This window comes from Tamandua tetradactyla, chromosome 17, assembly GCF_023851605.1.
Source record: "Tamandua tetradactyla isolate mTamTet1 chromosome 17, mTamTet1.pri, whole genome shotgun sequence".
In the NCBI taxonomy this organism is placed as follows: Eukaryota; Metazoa; Chordata; class Mammalia; order Pilosa; family Myrmecophagidae; genus Tamandua; species Tamandua tetradactyla.
Window position 1 is genome coordinate 73,395,333 of NC_135343.1, and position 27,755 is coordinate 73,423,087.

General features: G+C 35.5%; 2 protein-coding genes and 1 long non-coding RNA gene across 11 annotated transcripts in view; 2 read left to right on the forward strand and 1 right to left on the reverse strand.

The window, feature by feature from the left end:
* Positions 1–15,942, forward strand: part of LIMS1 (LIM zinc finger domain containing 1) — a 166,289-nt gene extending 150,347 nt beyond the window's left edge. For 5 of the 7 annotated variants that reach the window (XM_077134945.1, XM_077134946.1, XM_077134943.1 and 2 more), the window contains exons 3-11: positions 3,369–3,435; positions 4,217–4,337; positions 4,931–5,080; positions 6,596–6,746; positions 7,594–7,686; positions 9,147–9,195; positions 10,746–10,821; positions 11,067–11,258; positions 13,307–13,417. In XM_077134945.1, the coding sequence (XP_076991060.1) occupies positions 3,369–3,435; positions 4,217–4,337; positions 4,931–5,080; positions 6,596–6,746; positions 7,594–7,686; positions 9,147–9,195; positions 10,746–10,821; positions 11,067–11,214 (855 nt within the window). In that variant the 3' untranslated portion in view covers positions 11,215–11,258; positions 13,307–13,417. Of the gene's footprint in view, positions 1–3,368; positions 3,436–4,216; positions 4,338–4,930; positions 5,081–6,595; positions 6,747–7,593; positions 7,687–9,146; positions 9,196–10,745; positions 10,822–11,066; positions 11,259–13,306 lie in introns of all 7 variants that reach the window. The other 2 variants (XM_077134944.1, XM_077134942.1) reach the window with 1 other exon arrangement.
* Positions 2,403–26,441, reverse strand: LOC143661387 (uncharacterized). 2 transcript variants are annotated; one of them, XR_013164544.1, is made up of 5 exons: positions 26,366–26,441; positions 7,802–7,915; positions 5,904–5,967; positions 3,785–3,841; positions 2,403–3,096 (listed from the first exon to the last, which is right to left on the reverse strand). It is a non-coding gene; the product is annotated as an uncharacterized LOC143661387 (long non-coding RNA). The 2 variants fall into 2 exon arrangements; XR_013164545.1 differs by lacking the exon at positions 5,904–5,967.
* The window catches only part of LOC143661385 (E3 SUMO-protein ligase RanBP2), a 94,239-nt gene continuing 92,567 nt past the window's right edge, over positions 26,084–27,755 (forward strand). For both annotated transcript variants that reach the window (XM_077134939.1, XM_077134940.1), the window contains exon 1: positions 26,084–26,260. In XM_077134939.1, coding sequence (XP_076991054.1) covers positions 26,189–26,260 — 72 coding nt within the window. In that variant the 5' untranslated portion in view covers positions 26,084–26,188. The remainder of the gene's footprint in view (positions 26,261–27,755) is intronic.

The following is a 27,755-nucleotide window of genomic DNA, read 5'->3' on the forward strand; positions in this document are numbered from 1 at the left end:
AACTCCCTGACAGTTAAAAGGGGAGCTGTTCTAGACTGGAGGTCATGTTTTTCTCCCACTGAACAACCTCTGTTCCCTGTAGATGGTGGGATTATTAGGAATTTTGTTTAAACAGTACTGATATGGAGTATTAATATTTCTTATTGTGTTCCTTGTTTTACGTGAGTTTTGGGATGTAAGATGTGGTTACCTAGAAAGGTAGTATGTATTGAATTTTGATTCTTTCAAGTTTATTATCTCTGATTTGTTTTTATTTTATAGCCTAGTGTTTTTACGACTCCCAGGCTCAGAAATTGAGTCATCTTAACTGACTGCATTTAGTCATTTTTACACACTATAGAAGAGGCAGCTCATTATAGCAGAAGAAGTTGTCTACTTGAAATTAAAGCAGTAGTCCCCAGGGTATGCAAGAGATTTATAATATGATGGTTTCGAGTGAGTAGATTTCTGGGTTCTTGTATTCTTCTTTCAAGGATTTGGATTTCTGGATTCTTTTTCCTAAACTTGATTTGTCTGATAATATACTTGTATTTACACGAATGCTTTCTTCTCCCACTTTACAAAAGAAAAGAATCTCACCCTCTGATGTATTATTCCAGGACATTAAAAAAAGAGATTAGCCAGGACTCCGTAAATGTATAAGGCTTCCAGTCCTTTCACTGCCTTATGCATTTTCTTGTTAAGGATGAAGTGTGGCTTTAGGAATTGTGTTGGATGTTCTGTATTTACATGTGTGATGAGTTGGAGTAGTGGGATTGCTCACACCAGCTTTCCTTTCAGGACTTTGCCTTTTCATCCTCTAATTTCAAAAGAATGCATACTTTTTATGGGAGAATCCTCATCTACGCGAAAAGAGCATTAGTGATAAATGGTGATCATGATGGGGATGTGTTATGAGCCAGGACAACAGCCAAAGCAGTATAGATTTGTGATTCTGATGAGGCACTGAGAAATCAGGCAACTTGCCCAAGATTACTTAGCCAGTCAGTGACTTAACCAGGATTTGAATCCAGGCATTCTGGATCCACAGCGAGCATTCTGACTCTCTCTATGTTTTGGTACAGGCTTATTTTGAAATACTTATTCAAGTTACAAATTACAGTCAATTTAGTGTCCTTTTCTCAATTACACTGTTATTCTTAATTTTATTTCATTTTCTATAATATTTGTGTTAAATCTTCTGCCTTCTATTAACAAATACAATATATATGCTAACTGTTAGACAATTTTTTTAAAGCAATACCCTTCCTCTGTCTTTCATTGAATGCAGAGTGAAAGTTGATCATTTTTAACTAAATTAATGGAGTTATTTCTGAGGTTTTAAACTTCATTTCTTTTTTTAATTGTTGCTAAAAATATTATATTTGTATACATATAAAAAATGAAGTAAGACTTTTTCTAGTAGAAAATATATCTGATTTGGCTGGTTTGACAGTGAGGACTGGCTATGCCAATCAAACTGTGGTGTATATATATATATATACACACACACATCTTTTTCTTTTGTTTTTTACATGGGCAGGCACCGGGAATCGAACCCGGGTCCTCTGGCATGGCAGGCAAGCATTCATGCCTGCTGAGCCACCGTGGCCCACCTGGTAGATATTTTTAATAAATTGAAATGGACAAATTGAGAAAATTGAATTGACAGCTGATGTATCATGAAAAGTGGATTTTCAGACTTGAACAGTGTGATTTGGGACATTTTAACTTGTAAAGAACTGAAATAATCAAGAGTAAACATTACTATGACAATTCCCATGACTTATTTATATGATAAAAAATTCTTAGCATATACTTTTTTATCTTAAAGCAGACCCCCAAAATAGAAACTATACCTAGAATTTATCCTAACAGTGTCATGTTTAGTCATGGATATGAGAAATGATTAAAAAAATCAATATTTGTGTAGTAACTTAATCCAGAAGAAAAAGAATTTTAACCTTTAGAGATTTATGGATTCAGAAAGTAAAACAGATTTTAAAGTTTCATGTTATCTATGCATTTTAATTAAAGAGAAGTATTGTACAGTCATTACTTAGCGTTAAGTATTAAAAAAATCTTATGATAGGATATAGTTCAGTGGGGAAAGTGAAATGGAAATAATTCAAGGAGAGAGATGAAGGATGTAAAATGTCCAACTGTTAAGAAACAATAGGAGTGTGCAAGGGTAAGTTCAATGGTAGAATTCTCGCCTGCCTTGTGGGACACCCAGGTTTAATTCTCGGCCCATGAACTTCCCAAACAAACGAACAAACAAATTTCAACAAATGGTGCTGCAATAACGAATACTCACGTGGAAAAGGAATGAAATGTGACCCCACCATACAGCATACAAAAAAAAAAAAAAAAAGGAAAAAGAAGAAAGAGAAACAATATGTGACTTTGTAAAAAATGTGCTTTGGTTTATCAAATCATTATGGTATTTTATTCCATTGTGCATATTTGAAAGAGATTTAATGGTTTGTTTTTAAATGTTAACATTAAAATATGCTACAATATTTAACCTCTGTAAATATTTAAGCTCACCAATAAAAAATGAAAAAGGTTAGACATCAACCTAAAAAAAGCGGGAAGGGAGATTTACGTGGTTCTTTGACATTGGATAAGTTGTATAAACCCTCTGGACCATATTTCCTTACCTGCCTACCAAACAGGGTTTGGGGGAAGATCACATGAGACAATCTTTATAAAAACACTTCACAAGATGTAAAGTGTTATATAAATAGAGTATATTATTGCACATTTTGAATCAGCTGTGCTTTGCTCATTTTCTGCTTACAGCTGAGATGTTCTTTCTGTGGCACTTCTTCTATCTGTAGCCCACACCATTTCATGGCCACTGATGTCCATCTTTGCCTTTAAGTGTTTCACATTCTCCTATTAGTGTAGAGTAGATGACTACTAATACTAGTAGTCATCTACACTACATCTTTCATTTAACAACTTGAGTGCAGATAATTGAAGTTCTTAATATGGCATCCTAGAAGTGCTTCAGGAGTTTATGAATCTTCCAAAACTGCTTGCAGAATGTGTATGTCGTCTGGAGAGAGGGTCCATAGCTTTCATCAGATTTTTAAAGGCAGAGAAGGTGAACTACAAAACAGTTAAGCATAGTTAGAGGTGAGCGAGGTCAGCAGTCTGGAGGCACATTCTAATCTCACCTTGTTCAGTGTAGCTTTCCTCTTCTGAAATGGAGGTATGTAGAAAGGTACAAAGATACATTTCCTTCTAAAAATCCAAGCAGAATGATAAATTCTGGGCAGAATTCTTAGCTCAAAAGTATCTTTCCTATATGTCTCCATAGAATAGTCATATTCCTCCTGTGATTGTTTCTTATTTATAAGTTGATGTGCATTCTATTTCAGTTTGAAGGAAGAAAGTACTGTGAACATGATTTTCAGATGCTTTTTGCTCCTTGCTGTCATCAGTGTGGTAAGTTTTACTGCTGACTATAAATAGGTTACCAAAAAAAACTTAAATCATTTAACACTATTAAAGTATCAATGGTAAATTTCTTTTTATATTTTCATTACAAGTAACTATTAGGTACTTTATCAGTCCTCTTCCCTGTTGTTATTATATAACATACTGGAAGAGTATCATATCAAAGCGCAGAAAGCCTGGGTTTTAAGGACATCTTGTGTAAATGTATTTAGGGACTGATTAGGATTCTATTGGTTTATCTTTTGGAATGTTCTTTTCTCTGCTCATGCTTTATCTATTTGCTTTTGAGTTTGTCAGGAAAGAGATAAGGATGACAGTGCTTCACTCACTTACTTGCCTTTTAGTCACTTCGCTTGTTAGGTTTCCAAAGATGGGAGAAACTAAGTAGAACGTTCTAAAGGTTTAAAGAAAGAAGAAATTAATTATGGGCTACAATAAAATATACTGTGGATTTCAGTTGTTTGTGTCAACAATGACCAGAAATAACCAAAAGACATTCAAGAAAGCCTAGTACATAGTTTGAGAAAGGAAAGCCAGATTCAGAAGTTTGGTAAGTCTGCTAAAAAATATGGCGATACAATAAAATACTAGGGCTCAGATGAAATAAAAGGCATCACTCCCTCTCCCCACAATGTACTGCTTACTCTGGTAGACACACACACACAAAATGTTCATATTTGTGAAAAAAGTTTAAACATATTTTTTCCTCATGCTCTTTTCCTTATTGCTGTGCCATGCTGGACACCCGATATATGCTATTTTCCCACAGGTGAATTCATCATTGGCCGCGTCATTAAAGCTATGAACAACAGCTGGCATCCTGAGTGTTTCTGCTGTGATCTCTGTCAGGAAGTTTTGGCAGATATTGGGTTTGTCAAGAATGCTGGGAGGTAGGAGCTTTTCCTCTCCATCAGATGTGGGGGGCTAAAGTGACAGTTACAAGATCATGCGTATTTCCCTTCTAAGAATGTAAGGCAGCTCTAGGATACTGAATTTAGAGTATGGGAACTCGTAGGCTTCAGTGACTACCTGACGCCTTCTAGAAAAGGCCCTGGAATTTCTGTGTCATAGAGCATGGCGGATATGCATGTCTGAGCCACCAAATGGGGGGTAGCTACAGAAGATGGTGTTCTCGAAAATCAGTCGGGTTGTTAGAAGAGTTGAAATAAATATTTACAGTGTTAGTTTTGCAAATACTGTTCAGACTTTTAGACTTTTTAAAGATGAATTTTAAGTGTCACTTTGGTTTTTGTTTATTTGTCTTCATGTGATGGGTAATGCATCCTAAATCAGAAGGCTATTTAAATAATTTTTCTTGTAAAAAAAAGCTGTATGCTGATCTATTAAGCATAGCAATATATTTTTTTAAGGAATAGTTTCTTTAACTTTTCAGAGATATAGGAAGTATAATTTTTTTTAATTACTAGGAAGGACCCTAGATTTAAATTCTTTAAATCTCTAATCAAGTGTTAACTCTGTTTAGACATCTCTGTCGCCCCTGTCATAATCGTGAGAAAGCTCGAGGCCTTGGAAAATACATTTGCCAGAAATGCCATGCCATCATCGATGAACAGCCACTGATATTCAAGAATGACCCTTACCACCCTGATCATTTCAACTGTGCCAACTGCGGGTATTATGATTTTCTTTCTTTTTTTTTTTTAATTGCACAAGCAATGGAAATGAAATAAGAGATCTCCTGTATCTATATTTCTCTTACTTCAGCTAACCAAGTTGTTTTTCTCCAACTTTTAACTTGGAAAATTTAAAAGCCTTTAGAATAGCCAAGAAAATAATATAGTGAACACCTGTATACCTTTACCTGGTTTCACCAGTTAACATTTTGCCAGTTGAGTGGGTGTGCAGTGCACTCTGTGCCTCTGTGCAGTGTGTGTGTGTGTGTGTGAGTAGCAAGAAGCAGACATCATGGCCCTCGGGATTTAGCTCCTGAAAATAAAGCTATTCTCTGATAGAACTGCAGTAGCTGAAGAAATTATCCATAATTCTGTAATACCGTGAAATATCCAGTTCTCATTAAAATGTTCCCAATTATTCCCAAAACGGTCTCTTATCACTGTTTTTCCAATATAGAATCCAATTTTAAAAAATCCGATTTAAAACTTTGATAAGAGGTCTTATCCCTGTACACACATAATTTCCACATTTATAATAATTAGGGTATCTTAAGATGATTATGTTTATTCAGTTTTTCTTGCTTTATATCTAAGAGAACTTTTTTCTTCAAAAACTCATAATGAATTGTTAGGGTATATTTTTCTGAATTTGCTATCTAGTATAAAAATGTAATAGAAAAAGATACATTACTATAGCTAATGTGAGTTTATAAGCAAAATTAGAGTAGGGAGAGGAGACAAGATAGTCTAAAGATTAAGAAAATAGTTTTATGATTAAGTATAGAACCTTTTTTGTTACTGATTTATTAGTTTGTGCCTTACCTGGTTTTTGTCTCTCTTCTCTCTTGTGGGATTTTTTCCTGTCCATTTTTTATTAGCATCTTTCCTAGATAATTATTTAAAGCAGATGAAATCCAAATATGTTTATGTGCCTGATTGTGACCATTTCTGGCTAAACATTTCATGATTCGGGAGACTAAAAATAATAATAAATTTAAGTATTTGGAACAAGAAAATTCTGGGAATGTCATTTGTTTATTTTTTATTAACCTGTCACCATGAATCTGCTCTGAAAGCTTGCTGTTATTATGCTCCCCTAGCTTTTCTAAGGAAGACAAACAAGACGAAAATATGGGATAATATAAGAAAATGAAAATATGACAGTGTAATATGTATCTGACTTTTTTTTTTTACATGGGTAGGTACCGGAAATTGAACCTGGGTCCTCTGGCATCGCAGGCAAGCATTCTTGCCTGCCGAGCCACTGTGGCCCGCCCCTGACTTATTCTTGAATCTTATCATTATTATATTGATGTTTTTAGGAATCTGGAGCCTACTTAAGCCTATTAATTCAGGTTACTCTGATCACCTCTAATGTAAAGAAAGGTATCAGGATTGCATCATTAGTGATGTCTTTAAAAATGCTTCTAAAGGTTAGAAGGTTAGCCAAGCTGGTTGCCTGTTATTCTCTCTCTTGGTAGCATTATTCAGTTGGTTATCTTTCTCGTGGACAGGAAGGAGCTGACTGCCGATGCCCGGGAGCTGAAGGGGGAGCTGTACTGCTTGCCGTGCCATGACAAGATGGGTGTCCCCATTTGTGGTGCTTGTCGGCGGCCCATTGAAGGGCGCGTGGTAAATGCCATGGGCAAGCAGTGGCACGTGGAGGTACGTGGTTTTTAAATTTTTTTTACTTTTAACTCAATTTTATTCATATATATCTATATTACATATTCACACACCATGTAATTATCTTAAGTATAGAGTCATTGGTTCACAGTATCATCATATAGCTGTGCATTCATCATCACAGTTGACTTTTTTTTTCTTTTTTGTAAAAAATAACATATATACAAAAAAGCATGAAATTTCAAAGCACACTGCAGCAATTGCTTGTAGAACAGATTTCAGAGTTTGGTATGGGTTACAGTTCCACAATTTTTAGGTTTTTATTACTAGCTCCTCCAAAACACTGAAGACTAAAAAAAAATAGCAATATGTGATTCAGCAGTCATACTCATTTGTTAAATCTTACCTTCTCTATGAAACTCCACCATCCCCTTTGATCTTTCTCCTATGAAGGTATGTTTTTTGTTGTGTTTTGGAAGTAAATTTTAAATGTACACTTTTGTTTTTAAATCCTTACTAAGGCCAGAAAGGTCATGGTCCGTGTCCAGCAGCAGCCCCTCCCTTATAGACACTACTAAGATATTCATCTCTTTTCGAAGAGGTTGCACCTGAATTAAGTGACAAAGATGCATACCTGATTGTAAAAGTATTAGAGGGGCTACTTTTGGCCAAATGAAATGACCACCTCAAATTTTCATGGTTCTTTTCTGGAGATATTTTAATTTTAGAGTTTTATTTCAGTAGATAAATAAGACATGGCAATTGAAAAATTACCTATAACCACTGAATTCTACACAAGAAAGTGGCTAAAATGGGAAGTTTTGTGTTGCATATGTTACAATAGATATTTAAATAACAAAAATGACCTATAGCAGTTTTTTTCCAGCATTTTGTTTGTGCCAAGTGTGAAAAGCCGTTTCTTGGACATCGCCATTACGAGAGGAAAGGCCTGGCATATTGCGAAACCCACTATAACCAGGTATCGATTGAACTCATTGGATACTAGATAGACATTTGTGGATTTGAGTTTATCATATTTTAGCTACAAGAACATCTCTTGGAAAATGTAGACTAGTCTATAGATTTACTTTTACCTTTTATTTGGAAACAGTTTCAGACTCACAGAGAAGTTGCAAAGAATATCTGTATATACCCTTTACTTAGGTTCACAATTTGCTTCATCATTTGCATGCACATACTTGTTCTCTCTGTAAAAATAGACACATATATATAAATTCCCATATATTTATATACATATATATGTATACATGTCTACAAACACAAGTTTCTTCTAAAGCATTTGAAAGTAAGTTACATATATCATGGTTCTTTACTCCTGAATAGTTTAGTGTATATTTCCCAAGCATATGAAAATTCTCTTACATATCTGCTGTACAGTTATCAGTATTGATAGAATACGTTAATCTATTGGCCATATTCCAGTTTTGTCATTTGACCCAATAATGTCACTATAGCTTTATTTTTCCTGTTCCAGTACTGGATCCATTCTAGCATTGTGATGTCTATTTATTTAGCCTCCATCAGTCTGGAGCATTTCCAGAGCCTTTCGCAACCTTGACATTTTTGAGGAATACAGATTCCTTTTCTGTCCCCATGTTCTTCATAGCACGGTTCACTTGGGTTTTGTCTGTGTCTTCATGATTGCACTGGGGATATGCATTCTAGGCTATAATGCATAACTGTATAGGGGATATTGTGTCCTTCTCAGTGTCACATCTGGAGGGACGTGATGTCTGTCTGTCTCTCATTGGTGATCACCCAGTCAAGTTGTCATCTGATATCTCCAGTGTATTACTGTTGTTCCTTCCGACTTCCTTTGCAACTAATAAGCAGCCTGTGGACACTCACTTTAAGACCATGCAAATATCCTGTTCCCCATCACAATTCCCTGTGAATTTAGCACCCTTCGATGACTCCTGCCTGATCAGGTCTTTACTCTGACGGTTGCAAAATGATAATGTTCTACCTCCCTCCACACTTAGCTGACCTTCAGCATTTTACTCCAAGCAAGAACCCTCCCTTCTCCCACGTTTATGTTTATCTGTTTCTATCAGTGTGGACTCACAAATTCAATTGTGAAATTATTCTCTAGAGAGATTTTTTTTTTTTAATTTTTTACATGGGTAGGCAGTGGGAATCGAACCCGGGTCCTCTGGCATGGCAGGCAAGCATTCTTGCCTGCTGAGCCACCGTGGCCCGCCCGAGAGATTTTTTTAAGTGACAAAAAATAAGTTTTTCTTATGGTAAGAATTAAAAATCAGCCAGGGAATTTTTACAGATTTTCTCTAGTAATGATAAAATTTGACTTTAGATAACTAGCTTTTTATTAAGTGAAAGAACTGAAATTATATTGTATGATCAGTATTCTAAAACTTAGTCAAGTCTTGAACTTTTACCACTTTTTTCCTTCATTTTCAGCTATTTGGTGACGTTTGTTTCCACTGTAACCGCGTTATAGAAGGTGATGGTAAGTATCCATTTGGATTTTATATGATACTATTTTGACACAAAAAGCCTTTGGGTAATGTGAAAACTCAAAGAGGTTGATGATTGCTATTTTTAATGTGATCATTATCAGTTACTTTTTCTTTCTTTAGCATATTTCCCAAGCAAACAGTCTGTAGCAGTGAGACTGTAATATCTCAAGAGTTGGATTTGTTATTCTTCTATGATAATACTTTAAGCTCATATTAAGCATTTCAAGTTTAGTCTAAGGTTGTGAATCAAAATGTAGATTCTGTATATAATGTCATGTTACTTTCATCCAACTTTCAACCAATGGGTCCACAGGCATGGCTCGTAAGAGGAACTAGGCTGTGGACAGTAGGAATATAGTTGGGCTGCCCACTAGACTGCTTGTCTTATGGAGTCTCCTCTACTGCCCAGAGGTAGAGAAGTATTACGTTAGGAACTGTGGAAACCATTATTAAAGGTGGTGTTCTGGCAGATCTTGAGACCTGTTTCTGTTTCAATTCTCTGGAAATATAAAACCTGGAATCCATAGAGAAATATTTATTAGTAACAGTTTAACCTGCTATGGTAGTTAGGAAGAGTAACTTTTACCCAGCAGAAGCTAAAATCTGGCAGTCATCTGCAGGCATTTCTAGTACTTTTCAGCCTTGTACTGTGGTGATTAGACAGGGCTGATTGACTGGAACAGAGAGGAAGCAGCTGTGTTTGCTAATAGTCCCTAACACAATTCTGCCAGAAACTTCCTGGCAAAGTTTTAAGCATTCCTGTTTTCAGCATGCTTTATGGCTCTCAGCAGACATCACCTAACTCAGGAAATACTTTCTGAAACACAGCCCCTATGCAGTTTACAAAAGGAAAAGGATTAGTTTAGGAAGACAATCTTTAGTGCCTTTGAAAATAAAACTTACTCTCTCCTACATGAGACAGTTGCCACATAAAAGAACTGTCCGAGGAAGCTATTTTGTTATTGACAGCTTTGGAAGAAAGACTCCCATAGGTGCATAGGTTAATGTCTGGATTTTAGAAAATTATGTATCTAGTGTATTTCTCTATTGGGTCATTGGTAGAAGGAACAGAAATATAGCAGGAATGCACCAGTGTGCAAGCATGGTGCCAGTACAGCAAATCTGGGCAACACAGTGATGTTAAACATACACTGATGTCATCTACTGGAATGAGGGGACAATACTCTTTGGCGTAAATATGTGGTATGTGCCATTTTTATTTCTCACAAGAAACTCAGAGAAAAGGCAAAAAAAAAAAATGTTACTACAAATAAAGGTTTCCCTGTGTTGAAACTTACAGTATGGAGGACATAAAAGTATTGGTATTTTTTTAATAATGTGAAAAAATAGCCTTAGGACCACCATTAATTAAAAGTGATTGATTCCATAAACATGAATTGATGGCACTGAGCTAGAAGCCCCTTGAGAACCTCTTTGAAGTGTCGTGGAAATAGCTTTAGTTCTCTTTCAGAGTTGAAAATTTAAGTTCTCCCTGCCTCTCATACCAAACAATGTGTGACCAAATTTCCTCTTTCTCTAGTGGTTTCGGCCCTTAATAAAGCCTGGTGCGTGAACTGTTTTGCCTGTTCTACCTGCAATACTAAATTAACACTCAAGTAAGTTCTGCAGTTGGGTCTACTGCAAATACTAAGACTAAAAACTTTTGGGGTAACATTTAAAAAATGTTCCTAGAATTTAAAAAAGATTCAAGTAATTTATCATGGGTCCATAGGCATGGGTTGTTAACAGTCAATTATTTGATTCCTTCTTTCTTCTTTCTGTTCAGGCCTTCTGAAAATAAATGTTTTTCGTTTAATTCTTCCCTGTTCTTTCCTTTATTTCTCCTTTGTCCTGCTCAAAGGGATAAGTTTGTTGAAATTGATCTAAAACCAGTCTGCAAACACTGTTATGAGAAAATGCCAGAAGAATTTAAGAGGCGACTTGCCAAACGAGAGAGAGAAGCAAAGGATAAGGACAAGCAGAAAAAGAACAAGCCAGTCTGTTTGTAAACTTTTCTGTCCCTTCTGTCATCATTTTCACTGCTTTCTTCTTGGTTAGTCATTTAGAATATGCTTCTGTTTTGTTTTGTTTTGTTTTCCTTTTGTGGGGTATGGGGAACATGTATTTTGCAATCAGAAATTGAAACACAAGAATTTATCATGTGTAGAGTTGGTTCTTTTGCATAAATATTAAAACTAAGGTCCACACTTATACAGGCTTGTGTTCTTAATCTGTAGACTTCCTTTCTGCTTTTTTCTTTTTCACTCACAGTATGGTACAATATCTTTTTTGAAAACAAAAATGGTTTCAAAGGAAAAAACTTCAATCTGTTAATAGATGGTAAGAAAAGTTTTGAAGTATTTTTATGTGGTAAATGGAGCTTTAAAAATCCTAGTCTTTGGTTTCTTTGACTAAAATTATTTCATTTACAAATTCCAAGTGTTAATTTGATATTGTAAAAATGCACTTTGTTCTACATTCTGTATTAAATCCTACTCAGGATATATTTCTTATCTAAGCAAATATCATAATGAGGTATCTACAATATTTGATAGAAACATATGGGTAAACTGCCCATATGCTACTGTTTTTAAATGAATTCTCTTGATGTCTTCAAACTGTATTTTATTCCTGATTTTTATGGAAAGTATTTCAACCTTTGAAATTATCTTGAATTCTGGCATGATTTTCCCATTTTTTCCCCATCATTTCCATTATGTTCTGAGCTCTAAAAAACATTTTATTGTTACAGATTTTTTTATTTCCCTCTCTGAAGAGGAACTGAAATTCAAATATAACAGTGAAACTGTAGAAAACTTGCTAAGCAGTTTCTCTGAAAGCAAGGACAATTTATTTCTTTCATCAAAAAAAGACAATTTTAATAACTTTTGTTCTAAGAAGGCTTAAGAGAAATATTTCATTCAGTAGTGCTGTTTAAATCAAACTCCTCCCTTGAACCATTTGCTTTGTCAATTGAAATGTAACATAGTTTGATTTCCTACCAGCTGAAAAAGTACCTGGAAAATAATTTCCATTGTGGTGCTTTAAAATAAAAGATTTTTCTTCATAAATATGTGGTTAAGAATTAATTTTAATAACACTGTTCTATTAAAATTATTTTGAAGTTTATAGTCTTCTAACAATATACTCTTAAAATATATTAAAAATTATATCAGATTTTTATTTTTTATAGTTGATATTGTACTGCCAGACTTGTTCAGCAAATGTCTTTCTAAATATAATTTCATAGAAAATGAATGTCATAAAGTTGTATGTTTGTTCAACTAAAATTTAAAGCCCTAGATTCCAAAAGTAATAAGCTACTGTCATTGCCTATTGGAAATGCATTGCAGATGATCAGGAGGCCATCTTGAAAGTTTATCTTTTTAGCTATCTTTTCCAGAACTGTTTTACAAATAAATTGTTAATATGTATCACTCTTGCTTTTACAAAGAAGATTCTGTATACAGATACCATTTACAAAGTAACCATGAATGATTTGGCTACATTTGTGTTTTTAAAGAGTGATTAGAAACTTTTTCATATTATCCCTCTCAACCTTTCTGTCAGAAAATCAACAAAAATGTTAACCCATTATGACTTAAGATAAACATTATTTTGTTGGTAGTGCAAGGCAAGCCATTCTATGCTAAGAAAGATAAAATTGCAAAGCTAATTTAAAATATCTAAGATAATTTTGCCTCCAATTAAGAGAGGATCATACACATTACAAAAATACAATTCTTTGCCTTAAATTTGTTCTTTAAGGTGTTCTCATGGTAATTTAAGTCATAGTTTATTTTACTTACCTTACTCATATTTATATTAAATTTCCTGTATACTTAGCACTGAGTAAAATGAATGTAACATATATTTTATATTATATATATTTATGAACTTACAAGGACAATATTTTTTTCAATTACTGTGAATTTATGAGAAGAATTGAGATTAGAATTATAGTTCTTTACTAACATACAGGTGTTATATATAAATATAGAAGACATAAAGTATCTTCATCTATTTTGTTAAAATTCTTTACACTGTTTATATGTCTATATTAAATACATTTCCACTAATTTCTTTTATTATTATCTTTAGGAATAAATTTGTGGAGTTTGACATGAAGCCAGTCTGCAAGAAGTGCTACGAGAAATTTCCATTGGAGCTGAAGAAAAGACTTAAGAAACTAGCTGAGACCTTAGGGAGGAAGTAATTTCCCTTATTTTATTTTTTTCTCTTCTATGCAAAGATAAGAAATCACCAAAGTTACTTGACTTGGTCCATCTTTATTTAAAGCTCTATATCTCAAAACAGTTTGAGTGAAGGGGACCTACAAGTATGGTTTTATCACCTTTTTCTCATTAAAAAAGAAAAAAAAGTTCGTATAATCATATTTAAAACACAGTTGAAATCAGGATTTACCTTTGGTAACCTGTATCAGTTTCCTGACACAGAGACTATGCTTGATAGCAAAAAATCACATGGTTATATGTTAAATTTTAATTAAGATCCAAAAAATTAAATGTTAACTTCTAAACATGAAAGTAAGGAATCAACTTTTATATGACTCAGTTTTAAAAAAACAATATAAACATTGTTTTACTTAGGTATCCAAAGGAAAATTATTTCCAACTGCTATTGGGGGGCAGATATGGAAGAAAAATAGCTAAGAAAAACAAATCTTACATAATCTTGGTATGTCTATCAAATGTAATAGTTGTAAAATGGACATAATGTATTACTAAGACAACTACTTGGTTTTGTAATTTTTTTGTTAAATGCAATAATTATTCTTAGTTTTATATTTTGCTCTTGTGAACCCTTTCCTTTATACAAATACTTAACGTAGTAATTATAGCTAGATGGTAGTATGCCTTATTAAATTTTGTGCAAAAAAAATTATACCAGGTATTTGAAAATACAGTATACTTACAATATTGGACAAATGAAGAGTTTTTAAATGTATTACAGCAAATAAGCTTCTAAGCTTAATGTCAAAGATGTAGTCTTAGAATAGGATATGAAATTAAATTTTATATAGCTTGGAATGTATACTTTTTAAAAAAGTAAATGAATGTGCACCAACCATATTGTCTTTATAACCATGCTAATATCTGTGCTTTATATACAATCAATCAAATATGCCTTGCCTTAGAAAATCTCATCCTTTTTAATCAGGAGTTCTAGCTCTTTGGTACAGTATCAACTAAAAATTGACACTTGTTAACCAAAATTCATTTATAACAGCTGTGATTATATTAAAAACCTTCTTTCTCTGATTTTTGGGGAGATCCATTAAAATTAATATCTATCATCTTATTAGAGGGGACTTGATGTTGATAGGTGTTTCAGGTTTTCTATTTTAAATCTCATAATTACATGTTATTATGAATACTTTTAAATTGGAAGAAGGATATTAAAATTGTCAATTTTAGGTCAAAAGTAGTGATTTATTCTACTACAAAAATTTACCCTGAAGTTTCGGGACCATTCATCCCGGATAGGCTTGTTGTGCTATGCTTCTTAAAAAGAAAATTACCAAGATGGGCTTCTAAGGGAAAAACATTGGTCTTTCTAAAAATTTCCGAAGTATTGTTTCATCATAAAAAAATTCTCAGGATATTACCAGTCTGCCATTAAAATATTTTTATGCATGTGTTTTCTAAAAATCTTGTGCATACACTTTACAGAATAAACTTTCTCTTTTCAGATAATGTACAACCACTTTATATTTTAGCATTCTTTTAGGGTACAAAAATCATCATAAATGACTACAAGTTATCAGTATGTAGTTTAAAGCTGTATATGCTTAATAGTTTAAAACAGTCTTTACATTTGACAGTATCAAAGTCCCTTCAGTGTGCCTTTGTCAGCTAAAGTGACCAGCAATGAAAACTTTTAAAGTATATACTAAATATCATACTATCAACATAGGCGAAATAGGGCAACATTTAAAGTATAGTAAATTCTTATATACTCCTACATCGGAAATATGGAGCAGAAAAGCAAGCCTTTACATATTCTTAATCACTTTGAAGATGCACGGACTGAACTTGGATGCTTTGCTCACAAATCTTATATAGCCAAACATCTCCTGTGGCCAGAAGGATCTCTACTATCTTTGCTCAGTCCTCTCTTAAAACAAGAATTAATATATTTTAGAAGTTTGACTTGTTAGGTCCCTTATATTTAGGGTAGTTTATTTAGGTACAGTACTTTCTTCCTTTCTATGGGCAACATTGGAACCCTGTTACATGTGGGAAAGGAGGAAGAAGTTATTAGTGGAATAGAAGACAAACTTGGTCTCTTTTGTAATATTTTTCATGGAGCTTGTCCTGGCTGCTGAAAAACTCAGGCCAATAAGCATTTCTTTGTTTAAAGTTCTACAAGGCAATTTGAAATAATTCATTGTTCTTACCTAATTTCCAAGTGCTTTTTTTCTTAGCAAGCTTAATATAACTGGAGAAAATGTCTGGGTAAAGTAAAACATTCTTTGGATCATGATCCAAGCTTTATTAACACTGCACCTTAAAAAAGTTATCTTGCCTCACCCATTTGCCAAAATAGCCATTTCTATGGTGGAGAAATTTTGAGGTAGGCTTACAGCATTCTTGTATTTCATTTTAGATTGTAAGCTCAATGGCAGGGATATTATATCAATAACTATGTTTCTATACAACCACCACTGCAGTATACTTTTGGTGCTTAATAAATGTTCATAATTATTAACAATACCCTGTTGTGCATTGTTTAATTTGAATGGCCTTGACACACAGATCTATGAGAAGATAAGATTAACTTTAAGAAAGCAGTTTTAAACTTTTACTGAATATAGTTTCCCCCCGGAGCACAAGTTAAATAGTGCTGGATCTAAATCTTTATAAAAATATTTAATCAAACATTCTTCCTGTATATAAAGTTCACAATGCAATTCCCACAGATACTATTTTATTTAGTCCTTATAACTAAATGAGTTACTTATAATTCTCACCACTTTACAGAAGAAGAATAACATAGTGATGTTAACTAATTCCTTCGCAATTACACAACTTAAAAGTGACATATCCAGGATCTGAACCCTAGTTCCTGTGATTCCAAATTTATAAGTCTTTCTATTACACCATGATGTCTACGCTGTTACAGTGGGTATGTGCACATTTAGACATAAAGGAAAATGCAAGTATTCATAAATATAAAATAGGAAGACTGATTATATGAATAAAAGCAAATGATCTGATTACTATGTATAAGCCACATTTTAGAACTGTTCCATTATTGAGGATAAATTCTGATATTTTTTCAGTTCTTAGCAAAGAAGATAAGCATCTTAATACAAAATTCTTTCAGCAAACCCTGAATCATTGTGTACAGTGTATAAGGAGGATGCTTATTGCTAATGTTCTCAAAAGTTGTGTTCTTCTACTGCTCAACCCTTTCCCGACTCTTCAGCATATTCAAATACACAGATTCCTGAGGGTTCTGTCTGATTTGAGTCTTGCACCCTTCCTCCCCTTAGGAGGTGCAGAACTTTGGTTTCCTTCTGCCTGAGGAGAAACAGGTAATTATAGCATAAGATGGGAGGTTATCATAATGGGGTGAGTATGGGGTTTTAACTGATTACAGCAGCAGGACCCCCATGTGAGCAGAAGGGTGTATCAGGGAAGACTTCCTAGAAGAGCTGCATCTTGAAAGATGAATAGACGTTAGCTAGGCTAGGGAATGGCCATTCCAGGCCCTTTCCCATTTTTTCTATTTTCTCCATTTCTAAATTTCCCTTATTGGCATTAACATTTATCTAGGCTTCCAAGCTACTAACAAGTTGACTTCCATTCTTTATTTCATCTTCCTCCCACATCTAACTACTCCAAAATTCATCACTTCAACATTGGGAAAGTTCAAGAAACTTTTCTTTTCCTTCTCTTGACTTGAACAACTCCTGTCTGCCTCCTTGCTGTTATTATGGTCTAACTTCCAAACAGCCATCCATCAATTCCACCTTGCTTATTATCCTCTGTTTGGCTTATCCAAAACAAACAAAAAAGCAAGCAGGATAAAGTCCCATCTTTTTCCTATGGCATTCAAGGACTTTCACCGCCAGATCCCAACCTATTGTTAAGTCTCTTTTTCTTCCAGTGGCCAATGCCCATGCCACGCAGAATTGTCTTTCCCATATCCTGACAGGCATCCTTATAATAACTATACTCCTCTCAGCTCAAATTTCACCCTCTTTGTGAAGTCTTTCTTGAGTTCTTCCAAAAAAAAAAAATTCACTCTTTGCTCCTCTAGTTTCTTGTTCTTACCTCTGTTTTAGTGGTTATTACATGCATTTTAAGTATTAGTTTATTTTCCCACTAAAATGTTGGCTCATTGAGAACAGGGACTGTGTCGTTTTTTATCTTTGTATCCTCCATGCCGTCAGTGTCTGTACCCAGTAAGTGCTCCATGGTTACTAAATGAACGAGGGAATAATTGGGCAACGTACATTATACTTTTATCAGTTTTAAGTATTCTACTAAGCTATTAGAAGTTTTAAGGCAAAAGACCCAACACAAAGGCTGTAGACAGGGTTTTCTTTCTAAAACACAAATGTCATATTTCATTGCTTGAAAAATCTGTGGGAAATGCTTATAATAAATATTAAAAGCAGGATCCAAAATCCTATACAGTATCTAAAATCCCACTCAGGATCGTCATAAACATGTATAAAAAGCAGCGAAGTATTATGAAAATAGTTTTTAAATTTGTTGTTTGGAGTTTTTCTGAGGGAGAGACGGGGACTTCAGATAGTAGTTTTAAGTAAATGTTATACTAAAATAATGGGAAATGCGAACTTTATTTTTTTAATGTGTTCTGATATGGGTTGTACTGGTTTGAAACTGTTATGAACCCCAGAAAAGCAATGTTCTTTTAATCCAAGCTTGTCTGGATAGACCTATTGTTGGGTGGGACCTTTTGATTAGTTTGTTTCCATGGAGATGTGACCCCGCCCAATCAAGGTGGGTCTTAATCTGCTTACTGGAGTCCTTTAAAGAGAGACATTTTGGAGAAAAGCACAGACACCTGAAGAAAGAAAATGCCCCAGCAGAAGCCTCAAGGACCTACAGGAGCTGAGAGAGCCACTTGAAACCAACCCAGAAGAGAAGGGCCAGCAGACATCGCCACGTGCCTTTGCATGTACCAGAGGAAACTAGACGCAACTGGCATTTCTTCAGTGAGGGTATCCTTTTGTTGATGCCTTAATTTGGACATTTCCTTGGTCTTAAAATTATTACTTGTAACTTATTAAATCCCTTTTGTAAAAGCCAGTCCATTTCTGTATATTGTATTCGGCATCTTAAGCAAACCGAAACATGGGTTAATATGTATCCTACAATATTGTTTACAGCAAATTTTTTTAGATGGAGCATACGTTAGTTGAAAGCAATTCCTGCTAAATTCTTATTCTAAATTAGTAGAGTTGAAAGTAAAGCTTTGTTCCAAATGTGCTCCAAATACTTTTATAATCTTAGAGACTCACTTATTAGACTATGAGTTCAGTTGTCACAGACACCCCACGCCTCATTTTCCTAATCCCCAGTGAACACTGGGCAGCACAGTGGAGCCAGCTACTGTTTCCTGACCCACTTCACCCTGTGACCTGGAATCTGTTTTCCATGAGGAGATCTCAATGCCTTAGAGAAATAGTAGTTTTGCTGCACCTTGAAAACCTTGACATTTCCTGCTTTACTTTCTAATCTTGCTGTAATATTAAACTTTTGAAGTCACAGGATGAAGTATAAGACTTTACCTAAGGTATATCACTAATCTCCAGCACAAGGGCAAATGACTTATTAAGACTAAAATTTTGCAAAAGTAGAGTGATTAATTCATGTATACTACTAGAATTTTAAATCTTATTTACATGCTCCACAAAGAGAATTTTAATCCCCCAAATACTAGAGAGAAGCATTGTGAAAGGGGCAGTTTATTAAAAGGATATTCCTTTGCCACATATTTGTAAATCATGTCAAATCCCATAAGAAGAATTATATTGGATCAACAGTATTAGCATTTTGAAGTTATTCTTCCTATTTTTCAAGTTAATAAATTCCACCCAAAGACCCCCACATTTAATCAAGAGATACCATTCTTGAACATTCTTTTCAATTTTGAAACTTTTACATGGATATTGTGCCTCTTAAAGTGTGAATTCCTTCACAGGACAAGCCAGGTGCTTCTAATTTTGTGTACATGTAATGAGACTTAAACTATGTGGGACCAGGCTTTGTCACAACTTCTACCAGAATACCAGCAAAAATTAGGAAGTAAAAGCCTTAAATAACCAAAATGTATAATCAAATGTATACCAGATTCCACATACTAAAGTTCCTTAGGCCCTTGCTTATCACCTGCTTACTCTGAGTTTACACACAATTCTAACAAACAGTGAACTTCATATACTTAATAAAAAGCAGCAAATTAGAAGTGTGTGTGTGTGGGGGCAGTAGATTAGAAGTAAAAAATCCAAGGAACATTTATTGAATGTCAACTGTTTTTAACCACTCTATCAGAAAGTAGTAAAACAGATAAACTTTTAGTCATTGAAAAGCTCACATTTTACTAGAGACCATTAAAAATGCACCAGATAATGTGATACGTCCCAATATTTGAAGTATGATTGGCCACTGGGTGGCACACAAATGGGACAGAATGGAATAGCCCTGGGGAAGGCTTTGAAAACTGAATGGACTTTGGAACCAGACCACAGGAGGGATCGAACACGTAGTGGCTTGAACCTAACCAGGATGATTGCCTGCTAAAACAAAAATATTGACATAATCCAGATGATTTAAACAAAGCTTAGCGTCTCATTATACATAAATCATGAACACTGTTTTGAAACCACTGGAAAAATAGAAAGACTTAAAATATATAAGTTTTAAAGAAGAATCAAATAGAAAATTTACAAGTGAGAAATACAACTATTACTAGATAGGCTCAATGGCAGAAAGGTCATGACACAGGAAAGATTCAGCGATCTTGAAGATAGATCAATAGAAAATACCCAATCTCAACTAAGAGAACTCATTTCAGGAACTGTGGGGCAATAACAAATGATCTAACATTTATGTTAGTGGCGTCCTAGGAAAAGAGAAAGTGGTGCAGAAAAAAATTTCTGAAGAAATAATGGTGAAATTTTTCTAAATTTGATGAAAGATAAAAACCTACAGATTCACTGAGCCCCAAACAGGATAAGTCCCCTAAAGTTCATGCCCAATCACATATTCAAACTGCCAAAAAACTAAAGTAAAAGAACAAATCTAGGAAGCAGCCAGAGAGAACAACACATTAGCTTTATTTGTAGTTTTTAAAAGCAGAACTCATGTAACATAAACTTCACAATTTTAAAATTACCATTCAGTCGTTTATAGTATGTTCGCAATGTGCAACTTACCCATGATCTAATTCCAGAACATTTCTAACACCCCAACAAGGAACCCTATAGATGTTAACAATTACTCCCAAACCCTCCTTCTACCCATCTCTGGCAACCATTAATTTGAACTCTGTCTCTAAGAGTTTGCCTATTCTGACATTTCATATAAATGGAGTTATATGGCCTTTTGTGGCTGAATTTTCATTTAGCATTAATATTTTCAGAGTTCACCCATGTGGTAGCATATATCAGTACTTATTTCCTTTTTATGATATACCACATTTTGTTTATTCATTTATCAGTTTATGGGCATATGGGTTGTTTCAACCTTTGTCTATTAAAAATAATGCTGCTATAAATGTTCATGTACAAGCTTTTGCATGGTTGTATGTTTTCATATCTAGGGGTGACATTAAAATGGGTTATATGGAAATTCTGTTTAATTATTTGAGGAACCCCCAGACTGTTTTCCACAGTGAGTACATCATTTTACATTCTGACCAGTAGTATGAGAGTTGTAGTTACTCCAAATCCTTGTCAACCCTTGTTACTTTTCTGCTTTTTTGTTGTTGATATTTTTATTCTAGTAATCCTCATAGGTAAGTAGTATCTCCTTGTTGTTCCAATTTGCATTTCAATAATGATGTTGGACATCTTATCATGTGTTTCTTATCCATCTTTAGGTTACAGCACTGTCTATTCAGATCCACTGCCCATTTTTAGAACTGTCTTTTCACTGATGTTCAACAATGTTTTGTTTTCAGTGTTCAGTTCTTGCATTTCTCAGGTTAAATTTATTTGTAAATCTTTTATTCTTTTTGATATTTTTGTAAATGGAATTTTCTTAATTTCCTTTATAGTTGTCCATTGCTAGTGTTTGGAAATACAACTCATTTTTTATACATTGCCTTGTATCCTGCAACCTTACTGAACTAGTTTATTAGTTTGAATAGTTCTTTAAAAAGGATTACTTAGTTTTCTATATGCAAGATCATGTTATCTACGTGATAATTTCATGCCTTCCATTTCTATCTGGATGCCCTTTATTTCTTTTTCTGGTCTGTCCCTGGCTAGCCCGTCCAGTACAATGTTGAATAGATTATACTGTTGAATAGGTGAAAGGATATGCTTATTTCCCTTCTACTTAATACAAAAATGAGCTCAAACTGAATCAAAGGTCTAAATGAATAGCATAAACCAAAACTACAAGGCATAGAAGAAAGTATTCATGACCTGGGGTAGGCAAAGAGTTCTTAGACATGACCCAAAATGCATGATTCACAAATGGAAAAAAAATGGTATGTTGAACTTTATCAAAATTAAAAAATTTGCTCTGCAGGTGGCACTGTTTACAGAATGAAAAAACCAAACTACACACTGGGAGGAAAATGCCTTCAAATCATGTATCTGATAGAGGACATAAAATTAGACTACATAAAGTACTATCAGAACTCAACAATAAGAAAACAACCTGACTGAAAAATGGGCAACAACTAAACTAAAACTCAGGTTACAAAAAGGATAAATGAATGGAAAATATGCACAGGAAAAGATGTCTAACATTTTAAGGGCTAAAATGAAACCAGGATGAGATCCATTACACACCTTTTAGAATGAATTAAATAAAAAATACTGAGTATACCCAAGTGATGGTGAGGATGCAGAGCTCTCATGCATTGCTGACAGGAATGCAAACAAGATTCAGCCACTCTGGAAAACAGTTTGGCAATTTCTTATAAAGTTCAACATATACCCACAATGGTACCCAACAATCCCACTCCTGGGTTTTTATTCTAGAACAAGGATTAGCAAAATTTTTCTTTTAAGGGTCAGATAGTAAATGTCTTAGGTTTGCTGGCCATAGTTCTCTGTCACAATTACTCAACTCCTGTCACTGCATTGTAAAAGCAGGTGGCCAGCCCACAGGCCATATGCTGACTCTTACCCTAGAGAAATGAACATCTGTGCTTGTTGAGAAACGTATAGATGGTAAGTGTTCATAGCAACTCTAGGCATAATCAACAAAAAGTGGTAACAACCCAAATGTCTTGCAACTGGAAAATGGGTAACAAAACTGTGGTAGGTCCACAAAAAAAGATTACTGATACAATGCAACAATTTGTAGAGATTTCAAAGGTATTATGCTGAGTAAAAGATGCCACTCTCAAAAGGTTAAATATGATTCTATTCCATTTTTATGACATTCTTGAAAAGTTGAAAAGACAAAACTACAGTGTGGAGAAATGACCAGTGTTAAGGGGTGAATGGAGAGTATGACTACAAAGGGATTACATGAATGAGTTTTGGGGGGATGACAGAGCTGTCCTGATTCCTGACTGTGGTAGTGGACACATAAATCTATACATGTCTTAATAGTCATAGAACTATCTGCCCAAAAAAGGGACAATTTTTCTACATGATATTTTACCAAAGACACCAAGGTAAGTTCTATTAGAAAAGTAACCAAAACTTTGTACGTCCATTTCCTTACCACTTAATCTATCCTTAACCATGGGCAGTCTGGATTTTGCCTGCACCATTTTTTTTCAAAAGTGAACTTTTAGGAACCAAGGGTGAAGAGTTTAAATTTTAATTAAAATTAAAATTTTACAAAATGATATTTGATTAAGCTATTGGAAAACATTGAAGTATGTTTAGAACAACTTGGGTATGTGAATCTATTTTTTCAACCCTAAATTTTATGAAATAGAAATACAGATCAAGCATTTCTTATGAAAGTTTAGTGTCTGATTTGAGATGTCCTGCAAATGTAAAATGCACATCAAATCTTAAAGGCTTAGTACAAAAAAAGAATGTAAAATAGCTCATGGATAATGTGTTTATATCAATTATATGTTGAAATTACATTTTGAATATATTAGGTTGAAAAAAGATTAAAATTAATTTCTCCTGTTCCCTTTTACTTTTTTAAATGTGGCTACTAGAACATTTTAATTACGTATTAGGTCATATTATATTTCTGTTAGCACTGATAGAGGGGATTCCATTTCCCACAAATACATACTAACAAAGGTATATCATACAGATATATACACATATATCCCCTAATTCATGATTTTGTACAAATTTTTCCCCATATGGTTTCAGGCAGCATTGTGCTATCCTGTGATAGTTCCAAATCCTTCCTCAATTTATGTGTGAAAAGGCCCCTTCTGTACATAAAGCAGTTTAGATGGTATGGATATCAAGAGCAGAATGTGTAGGAGCTTCTAATTTCAGAGATGCAGTCAAAGCAAAAGTTTAAAATGAAAACAAGTTAATTATGTGCAAGTACATAATTGTCAGTAGTAATTTGCAGTCATTTGGTTCCTTTTGTTTTTGAGATTTTTTTGTGAACATTTTTAACCTCATCAATTCTAAGTTCAAAAGCCATGAGAGCATTGAAAAGTGCATTATAGTAAGCAGTAGTTAAGGATTCCTATATGATCATACAAATTTGGAGTGCTGAGAAAACGACAGGACAAATTGACAGTATGAATGAGCTGAAGAAGAAAGGAATCATGTGATACATGAAAGATACTGTGTCTATGCAATGGATGGTAACCAGCAACAAGGTAGAGGTGCTTAAGGAGAAGGAAAAACTCCTAAGTTCGATCAGCACCAATATTGGATGATTATTAGCTCAATGTTAATTCAGAAGTCATCAGGAGATTAATCAGGTAAAACTGCTGCTGCTGAAAAATGTCCTAAGTCAGGTTTTTATGGATTCATGCTTCATTCAAATTGATGCACAGCATCAAAATGACTAAAGGAGCAGTTAAGAGAGAACATTACAACCAGGTGTGTGACTTGGGGGAAAGGATAATTCTGTGTCAGAACAGGTTTGGATGGAACTGGTCTATGTTGAGGAAGGAACAGACATCATGAAGAAGAGTGCCTATTTCTAAAGCCCAGAAGAACAGACTCATACTTGATGAAATTGGGTTTTGAAGCTTAATAAACCTACTCAAGGAAAGCATTTGAGTTCCTCAAGAAGGTTCCCTCTTTGGTCAACTTCTTTTCAGTATTTTAAGCAGATTAATCGTTCTTATTTTACTTGGAAAGGGTGCTCGGCAAGTTGCTTTCCTGCTCACTCCTTTGGCTTCCTAATTTGTTAAACTGAGGATGATAATGTATAGTAGTGCCGCTCACAAAGCGGTTGGGGGGATTAAATAAACTAATACATATGAAGCGCTACGAAAAGGGCATGGAACACAGTGCTTAGTTGTTAGCTATGGGTGTTCTTACTAACACTTTCCAAGGCAAATTCATGCTTTTAACTGTCACCTGAGGCTCATGAGCTCCAAGCCAGGTACCAAGTCCACCCTGAATCTTTGACCTACCATTTCTTCTACCTACCAGGCATCTTCAACAGGATATATATAACTGATATCTCAACTGAAATGAATCAATTACTTAAAATACCATCTTCCATTCCAAACCAGATTCTAGTTTATACTATTCTTAATGCACCTCAGTCAGTCTAGAAGCCTCCCAGCAATCTTTTCCTTTTCCCTCATATGCATTCAATATGATCGAAACAAAACAAAACGAAATGCTATTTTTCCATCTTTATAAAAGGTAATACTTGTTCGTTATAGAAACCTTGGAAAATATGGAAAAACCATAAGAATAAAAATTACCCATGCCAAATCTTGTTATAAATGTGAACATATTTCCTGTTTGATATTTTCCCACAAACTCAAGACCCCACGGTGTACACAGACATGCTCGAAGCGTAAAAATGTCTTCACCCCTGAAAACGCCGGCTTTGATCTAAAATTTAAAAATTCAAATTCCAAAAGTACACACTATTGACGATTTGAAATATACAGATGACGTTAACATCTTGAAATTTTTATGTACCCTGTTCTAATGAAATATGCATAAATTTTAGGGCTTTTTATAAAGTTTTCAACAAAAATCAACATCGTCTAAAACAAAGTATTCGAGGCCTACCTTTCAATCACACACCTACAAAATTTCTCAAGCTTTTAAAAACTGTATGCTTCGGATACACAGGTGTCCAACACAAAAGACTGCTCCAATTGAAAGGTTCACCAAAATGGTATGAGTGCTTTTTCCTTCCACACAAATGTGTAATTAAGAAGAAAGGGACAAAACGTTAAAAAAGACCTTTGGTAAATTGATATTTCAATTTGGTTAATATTCCTTGACTCATTTGTGGTATTGAATGTTTTTCCTGTTCCTCATCCTCAGGAAGCCCTGGCGGAGAAAGCCCAAACCTGCAACCGGTTTTAGAGGGCGGTGAGCAAAGAACACCGGGAAGTGGCGTAACTGCACCAACTCCGGACAAAACCCCAGAAACCAGACGCGACTCGGGCAGTGCGTGGTGGGGGGAGCCGGCGAGGCGCACCGCCCCAACGCGCCACCGTCGTCGGCGTGGCGCACAGTGCTGATGCAACACGCACGTACGTCATGCCGCTCTTCAGTCGGCGACGGCGCTGCGTCACGGCTTTTAGGCGCTTTGCTCCTTGAGCCTGCCGGTCGCTGTGGGCCCCAGTGTCGGCCTTCCGCGTACCGGGAGCTCGGACGTCGGCGCAATGAGGCGCAGCAAGGCCGACGTGGAGCGGTACATCGCCTCCGTGCAGGGCTCCGTTCCGTCGCCCCGAGAGGTGAGTGAGTGCTCAAGAGAGGGGTGGATCTGGCCCTGGGCCAGCGGAGGCCCCGATGCCCGGCACTGGCGCCGGCCTAATGGCTCCCTGCCGGCTGCTGCTTACCTCGTTCCGTTGAGGCGCTAGCCGGCCAGCGCGGTCCCGTGGGTTGCGTGGCGCTCGAGAGCGTGCGGGGCGGGGGAGGCGCGTGTGGGAGGGGCGCAGGGCTCGGGAACCGCGCGCGCGGGGCCCAGCGGCCAGCGAGCGGCCGTTGGCATCAGAGCTTCCTCTTCTTCCTGGTCGGCTCCCGACCGACCTATCTGGCGGGCCCACCAGGCTCGGGTTTCTCGGCAGCTCGCGCACCGTTTATGGCCCGCGCGTCCTCCACCACTCCCATGCTTGGAAGTGGAACCCAGTACTGACGCAGTTTGAGGGTGGGCATTTACTACTGAGACAGGTGATCGTCGTAGTCACCTAACGGAACGGAGCATGGAAAGCCACATTTGCAAGTGCTTGACACACAGCGCAAATGAGACTGAATTCCCCTGGCTTGAGGCGTCCGGCGCTGTATTTATAAGGGTCCTGACCCTCCTTCTGTTGTCCCCCCCTCCCCACCAGGACTCTCTGGAAGCGTCTTTTTTTTTTGCCACTCTACACACACAAACACACACACACACACGTTCCTCGCGAATTCTAAATTTCTAATAGGACGTTGTTACTTACTCTGGTTAAAAATTTTAACCCATTTCCTTAACGTGCTTTTACGGTATTTTTCTTCTTTTAAGGTAAATAATGTGCTAAATATATTTTGGATTCGGCAGAACTTTAGTGATTGGATGTGGAGAGTGAGGAAAAAGGTATTACATGTGGGCTTGCACAAGATCTGGAGTCATTTTACCTGGATTTGGGACAAGTTAAACTGTTTTCTCTTAATAAGGTGGAGGTGCAGCATTGATAGGATAAGATAGGGTGATGCATGTTAGTGCTTGTGCATAGAAGGGCTAATTACGTGTTTGCTGGAATTTATTTTTATTGTTAATGTTGAAAGGAGTTTTAAAAAAAACAAGAAAACGCATGAATGATTGATTATAATAGCAATATAATCTTATTCTACATCCCAGATATTTTTCTTGTTTAGTGTCCCAACAACTGCAGATGCATATCAGGAGGTACTTGTGTAAGGTTTCATAGGTGACTGCAGGATTTTGACATGGGCCAGGTTTATTTTAATTTAGGAACAGTGGATTACGTTATATCCTGTTCCTCAGGAGGGGAGAAATAAGTACCTCTCTACAGATTATTTCAACTGCTTACGTAGACATAAATGTAAGTGTGGTAGTAGAGTGTAGAAGAATCTTAAGGGTTTTTGTACCCTTAGAGTGATGTGACTTGCTTTTTAAACATTTTTTATTTTGAAATATAATGTATATACAAAACAATAAATTTCAAAGTATATTTTAACAGTTATAGAACAGATTTCAAAGTTTGTTATGAGTTACAGTTCCACGACTTCAGG